Here is a 7,276-nt window from a genome sequence, read left to right on the forward strand (position 1 = left end):
TGTGCCAAAATGGAGAATCTTGAGTCGAAGCAAGACAAGCGGTGGCGGAAGCATTTGAGGTGAGCGGGTAAAGATCACTTGTACTGTTGTGACGACTCAGGATCATGCCATCCTTGTAATCCTTCACTGGTAAATCCAAAAGGGTCAAATTCAGTGGAGGTCCAATTATTAATATTAAACTTACGGACATAAATAGGAATTTTAATAAAATTCGGTTGTAAAGAACCGATTTTAGGTGTAATGATTTTGAGGATGTGGGAATAGTGGAGGTTCCCTATTTTAAAACTGGAATTCGATTGCCATTTCCCACAAATACTGACGATATTGGCGAATGTGAAGAAAATGTATGAAGTTTACCTTGGTCATAAGTAACATGAGAAGATGCACCCGTGTCCATGTGTCACTGATCACCACCTGGATCCATGGATAGAGCATGAATAGCATTCGACAACTAAGTCGATTCGAGTGGGTCGGTTTCGGTTAAGTGGGCCTGGGCCGATGATTGTGGTGGTTGGGCTGAATGGTTGTTGTTTGGCTTGGGGTTTTGGTAATTCCATTGGTGAGTCCAAGACTGAGTGCGAAATGGGCAGGGAGGTGGAGCCCAATAAGGTCCATAAGCAAGTGGAGGCCCATAAGTTTGGGGAGAAGCCCAGAAGTGTTGTGATTATTGAATTGGGTACCCCCTCAATTGAGACTGACTTTGACCATGAGAAGTGTTGAACCAACTATTATCACGGCGGTTGTGTTCACGGCCGGTATCACGGCGAGGATGGTTGTCACGGGATTGGTTGCCTCGGCGATTGGGATTGTCACGAGGAGGGATATTTTCACGCCGATTGTTAGAGTCTTGGTGTGATGTGACTGCAGGGGTAGGGGAAAGGGTGTCACGAGCCGCAATCCGACGAGCCTCGGATTATAGTCGTTCAATGGCTTCTTCCCATTAGGGAAGAGATGAGTTAAGAATTGAAGCGGCCGTATCGTATTCACGGGGTAGCCCACGAAACAGATAAATAATTCGTTGGGTGTTGTTAATCAGACAATCGACTGTAGTGAGTTGATCGGAGAGTTCACGAATACGTTGACAGTAAGCTTCAAGATCCGGCATGGCGGATAGGGTCAAGTTGGTGAGTTCGTGTTGTAATGTCGCGGTTCGCGAACCTTTGTTATTCAGGAACAAATTCTTGACTCGTTCCCATGCTTCATATGTTATCGACTCGTCTTCAAGAACACGAAGAAGCAAGTCGTGTTTGAGAGTTCCATATATCCACTGTAATATGACCGCATCAATTTTCTTCCAAGATGAATATTCAGTTGATGTTTTCTTGGGTGCTAGCGAACCGTCGATGTGGTTTAGCACATCATACCCGATGGCATGAAGCTTGAAAAGTTTGACCCATGTAGGGTATGAGACCTCGGTACCGTCAAGAGTACGAACCTTGTGTTGAATGTTCGTGATGGTGTAAACGGGATGAAGGGGCTCTGGTTTGGGGTCGGATTTGTCACCCATGATGGTGAATAATTGGCTGGAAAAGAATGAAGGAAGGATGGAGGCGTGATCGAGATTTGGCCGTAAGGTATGATACCATGTAAAACAATATAATTCCTTAATTTCATTGAATATTGTACAAGGTATAAATATATAAACTGTGAAAATAAATCTGGAGATTATTATGGAAACACAATCAACCTTAATTACCTAATATTCACAAAATAATTACAAAACAAGTGCCAAAAATAGTCGTAGATATTTTTGGCTTAACAGATAGTACCTTGAGAGCTGTGAGCAATCAGCTCACGCCATGGTATTTCTGTCTTATGTTGAGATGTGACATATACTATGTGTTCTCTTTAACGATGCCACAATTGCTCTTCTTAAGATTACTACTGGTGACTTGATTACGAAGAGTTTCGTGCAGGTTAACATCTATATTTAGTCATATATTGAATGTCTTTTTGTCTTTTATTATACGTTGGGGGTGTTTATTAGTATGTGTGTTGTCTGATTATGCATACTAACATTTCATGATGTTTGTATAGGGTGTGTTCTAAAGATACGGACGGGATACACGAGTTTTTCTATTGAAAACTTATCTTGTCGACAGGTCATTCTTAGGATAAAGATTGATAGCTTTAATTTGACGCCTAATTTTGTTCATCGTTCTACTGGATCAAAATTCATTGGTGACCAGTGCATCTAGACAGTTGGTCCCAATACACTTCTTGTTGTTCAGATGAGGAAGCGAAAGAATTGTTTGCTATGATTACAGGTGACGAATGTGTCATGGTGGATAAAGCTTTCTGGAGACCACCTATTCACCGGTCACCTCTATAGCATCAATGTCACCAGTCTTTATTGTTACTGTCAAGTTATAATGTCTATTGTTTCGAATTCAATTAACTATTTAACATATTGAGGTGGTTGTTACTAATTAACAAGAGATTGATTCTAGCAAGCATAGGTATCAGGCTAATGCTGAGGATACGGTTACACATAGCCCATCAACTAGGTGCAAGGATCCCGGCCCTCAAGATCAACCGGAGTTACAGTTGAGCCGTGGCGAAGCTTGGACTGAGGAACCGGGGGGGGCGAGCTCAAAATGTATACAAAATTTCACAAACGAGGGGGGGCGAACTCAAATTTTCGGCTAAAAAAGGCTAAACTTACATTACGTATAAAATTTTTCGGCCGAAAACAGGTAAATTTACACTACTGCGCAAAAAAACAGGGGGGGGCCGGGGCCACCCCTGGCCCCAATGAAGATTCGCCTCTGTTGAGGCGGAGGAGGCATCCACAGAAGCTGAAGCAATTTGAGGAATAATAGTTCACAATTCTTTTGATATTCGAAGTAATCTGCTTTTTTACGTTTGTTAATGCATGTTCCGGGTCGTTTGTAACTTTATTTGGGGAAACATAGTTGTTAAAATCCGTTCTCTAAAATGATGTGATGGATGTTTGTAAATTATATGGTATGATTATGAGTTGTTGTGAGTAAAAGATGGAGAAAATGTTAAATTTGGGGATTCACTGTACATATCGTATAACTTTTTAATATTGTTTGAAAGTTGTTGTGAGTATAAGAGAGAGAAAATATAATTATAAAAGTAGAAAATTTATTATTTAATTAAACAGAATAAAGAATGCAATGATTTCTAGTGTAACTATATGATATATATGGATATACGGTAGAGAATAGGCTGGGAATGCTCTAAGTTTGATTGTTATAAATTTTGCAAAGCTGAACTGAGACAGGTACGAAACTAGTTAGTATCGTTATCATGATTATTTATCTTGAATAAATGTATTACTCCAATCTTTTACTTAGTTATCTTACTGCAGCATTGAAAATTTGAATTACGATATTGGAAGTTGGTTAGGCTATGTGTAGTGGAAAGGGCTACAAATTGGGTGATTTGCGCCATGTGATGCTCAATTAGCAAAGAGTAGGTTTTTGTTGTTGGGGTGTAATGGTATTGTATATCACACCATTACATATATATATATATATATATATATATATATATATATATATATATATATATATATATATATATATATATATATATATATATTGGTGTTATATATATATGTATATATATATATCACACACACATATATGTAATAATAATATACACACACAAACAGGCGAGGAAAGCTCATCCCCCCTATCGACTCGTTTATCGTCGGGGCGGTGTTGAAAATGAATACCGCCCCAAAATGGGTTGTTTTCTCGTCAACTACGGGCACCCTAAGCGACATTAATATAGCAACTAGAATAAAGTCATATTCACGATCATATTTCGTGTATCTCGCGTATAAACGTAATTAATCATTTAGGATACACGTAAAACGGCATAAATGTAGTATTAATTCTATTCTTTTAAGTTGTGCTTTTTCTTTCTAAATTATTATGGGGCAAAAATATAAGTGGTAGTCCATTGGTAAAGACAAAGCCTTTAAAAGATCTGATTTAAATTTAGAAAGATTTTTAGGTTCAAATCCTATACTGCACATATTAAAAAAATATTGCCGTTACAAAAAATACGGGGAAAAATAAATAAAGATAAAGACATTGACGACATATCCCAAACAAAATCATTTCTTCAACATAGTCTTATTACGACAACAATACAAACACGAATAAAAATGACCACCAATGTACATCTCTTTATGCATATAGTATATAATAATTCATCACTACGTAAAACTTTCTAAAATCAACAGTATTGGTATAGTTTCTCAAATCGCCATCGACTCGTGTTTCTGCTGCACCAACTGCTGAGTATCCGACATCTCAACTTCCTCTTCGTTCCAGTCCCGATCCTTTTGGAACATCAACTCGATCTGCTCCAACGATTTCCCTTTCGTCTCGGGTACCAGTTTATAAACAAAAACAACCGAGACCATAGATACCACCGTGAAAATGAAAAACGTCCCCGCCATTGAAATCGCACGAGAAACCGATAAAAATGACATTGCCACTACTCCACTGCATACCCGGTTCCCGACCGCCCCTAATGCCGATGCTTGAGCCCTAAGGCGTAAGGGAAAGATTTCCGAGGTGATAACCCAACAAACGGGCCCGATCCCGATTGAAAAAAAGGCCACGTTAGCACATATCGATAGAATCGCCAATGCCACCCCGAGGGTCGTTGCTTTGAAAACCGAGAGACTGATTGCTAACCCGCATAAGCAAGCCGTCATCCCGATTGTGCTCACGTATAGTAACGGTTTTCGCCCGACTTTGTCGATTAGTACGATCGCGACTAAAATAAACACGGTCTTTGCCACCCCGACCGCCACAGTTGCTGCCAGGAGTCTTGACTTTTCTTCAATCCCCGCGGTCTGGAGAATCTCCGGGCTGTAGTATACAGTCGCATCGATTCCGGTTATTTGTTGGAAACACTGGATTCCGAATCCGGTGATTAGCATTCGTCTTAGCGAAGGGGATGGACTCAGTAATTCCCTCCAAACAGCTTTTTCTTCTTGATTCTCTCCGCCTTCGTTTCCAATTCCAGCGGCTTTCAGGATTTCGGATAGTCTCTCCTCAACCTCGGCTTCAACATCGATCGTTTTCAGCAACACGGATCTCGCTTCATCGACTCGATTTTGCATCACTAGCCATCTAGGAGACTCCGGGATTATGCATAACGCAAATGCTATAAAAACGGACGGGAGGATCCCAACCGCGAGCATTATCCGCCAGTTTATGTGTGCAGGGAGCCCCGAAAACGCATAGTTCGAGACATAGCCCAACAGGATCCCGAAATTTATGAATATTTCCGGGAAGGAAGTGAACGAGCCCCGGGAAACCGTGGGAGAAATCTCGGCTATATAAACCGGGGCGATCATGACACCGAACCCGATCCCAACTCCGGCTAGAAGACGGCCGACCATCAGAATTTGGAAGCTGGGGGCTAATGTCATTATAAGTGCACCAACTTGAAACACAATTGCAGCTATCCCCATTGTCCATTTCCGACCGAGGGCATCCGAGGCCCGACCGCCTCCTAGACTGCCCAGTAGGGAGATCACACTCAAGATTCCGACGAGTATTTCTTCTTGAAACTCACTGATCTTTAGATCTTCTTGGATGAATATGATTGCTCCACTCATAACACCCACATCTGAAATTGGAATAAATCTTTTATTCAAAACGCCTAACAACATAATTACATACATGGAACGTGTAATAACAGCTATAGTCAAAACGCCTAACAAGAGAGTTACATACACTAATACAAGTTAGTGTAAGGAATTAAGTATGTAGCAATTAGGGGTGCAAACGAGCCAAGCCCGATCTCGGCTCATTTTGACTTACAAGAGCTCAATCTCTGCACGTTTTGAGCTCTTTTTCCAATGCTCGAGCTCGGGTTCAACTCGTTTATTATTTTCTCAGTTAATTTATATGCATTTCTATTATATATATATTTAAAAAAGAAAACCATAAATGAGAGCGAGCTCGTGTGCGGTACCTTAAACGAGCCAAAGCTCGGTTGTGCATTGTGAAATTCAAAAATAGTTACTTAAAAATACACTCGAACTCGATAACTAAACGGGCTCTATTTGGGACTCAAATTCATTGACTCAATAAGACTCGGCTCATATCAAGCTTTTTATCGATTGGATCCGGAGCCAATCGTTTGCATATTAGTAGGACAAAATGGATAGGAAACCGTAGTGGTGTACGTATGCACAAATAGTTGTACCTAACAAGATTCCCAACGCATTTAACGTTCCCTAAAATTAGGCATAATTAGGCATTTATGTCCAGTAACTTAAAAACACCAATGCCATAAAACAGCTGACATCAAAAACACTTAGACCGCATGAATCTTTATAGTTCGGATCAAGATCATGTTCCAAATTCAAAATCTTAATTTATGATTTTTGATATTTCAAAAAAAAAAAAAAGACCAATATAGATTTAGGGATAACGAAAGTCAACCTTAAGTCCAGCCCAGAAAAACGGTCGTAGCATAGGCTAAAACAGTTGTACATTCGCTGTCGGTTACAAACTAACTAGAGATAAAGAAAGGAATCAAGTACCGTATCCTAGGAGAACATTGTTAAGAGATGCAAACACAGCACAAACAAAAACATATTTCCTCGTACTTGAACTCCTCTCCTGTTGCGTCTGCTTGTACGGTACAACCTCCAACTCATCATCATCGTAATCATTCAGTTCAGAATCCATTCTCCTGTATTTGTTTTTGGATCCGAGAGGAACACCGGACATACCCAGATCCCCACTCCCATTTTCTTGGACGCCCATGCTATAAAAACGTACAGCTTAATTGATTGGTGGGTTTCTCGATTGGAAGATTGATGAGAAAAACCCAGAAACAAATGGGGTTTAATTCATCTCATTGGATCAGATCTGAACGTGGGGAAGAAATCGAGATGTTGAATATGGATTTATCTCATTGTTTGAAGTTTATGAGCAAGTTTAATTGTAATTAAAGGAATACTTGTTTAGAGGGGATTGGGGGGAGAATAAAGACTTCATGTATCAAGAGGGAGGAGTCTCTCACCGTAAACCATAAAAACATTGGGTTAAAACATTTAAAAACATAAATATAAGATGTAGGGGACCGTTCGTGGAAACAAATTTGCTTTAAACAGGGAAACAAATTATTCTACTATAAATTGAACCTTTCCTTTTAACATAAAAATAAAATTGATTCAGTTTCCTTTAAGCCTATTAACTATAGTTAATTACACAAAAACTTATTATGATTTGGGTCTTACTTGTTTTCGGTGCTGATGACGTGCCTC

General features: G+C 39.8%; 2 protein-coding genes across 2 annotated transcripts; both read right to left on the reverse strand.

The window, feature by feature from the left end:
• Positions 1-940: 940 nt before the first annotated feature.
• On the reverse strand, positions 941-1,507 carry LOC143619455 (uncharacterized). The gene has a single exon (XM_077091386.1). It carries the CDS (start codon positions 1,505-1,507, stop codon positions 941-943), a length of 567 nt encoding a protein of 188 aa, XP_076947501.1.
• Positions 1,508-4,175: 2,668 nt separating this feature from the next.
• LOC143619477 (putative polyol transporter 4) lies at positions 4,176-6,996 on the reverse strand. Its single transcript, XM_077091401.1, has 2 exons — positions 6,548-6,996; positions 4,176-5,625 (listed from the first exon to the last, which is right to left on the reverse strand). Exons 1-2 carry the CDS (start codon positions 6,771-6,773, stop codon positions 4,238-4,240), a joined length of 1,614 nt encoding a protein of 537 aa, XP_076947516.1. The 5' UTR covers positions 6,774-6,996; the 3' UTR covers positions 4,176-4,237.
• Between the last annotated feature and the right edge of the window lie 280 nt (positions 6,997-7,276).

This window comes from Bidens hawaiensis, unplaced genomic scaffold, assembly GCF_021521415.1.
Source record: "Bidens hawaiensis isolate Kalapana, Puna unplaced genomic scaffold, B.hawaiensis_p1.1 tig00002442_1, whole genome shotgun sequence".
NCBI lineage: Eukaryota > Viridiplantae > Streptophyta > Magnoliopsida > Asterales > Asteraceae > Bidens > Bidens hawaiensis.

What these genes read in the sequence shown, in the direction of transcription:
- LOC143619477 (XM_077091401.1), bottom strand. Translation starts at nt 6,773, where the DNA reads ATGGGCGTCCAAGAAAATGGGAGTGGGGATCTGGGTATGTCCGGTGTT. An exon ending in CAATGTTCTCCTAGGATACG is followed by an intron (nt 5,626 to 6,547) that starts GTACTTGATTCC and finishes TTCCAATTTCAG; the next exon opens with ATGTGGGTGTTATGAGTGGA.
- LOC143619455 (XM_077091386.1), bottom strand. Translation starts at nt 1,507, where the DNA reads ATGGGTGACAAATCCGACCCCAAACCAGAGCCCCTTCATCCCGTTTAC.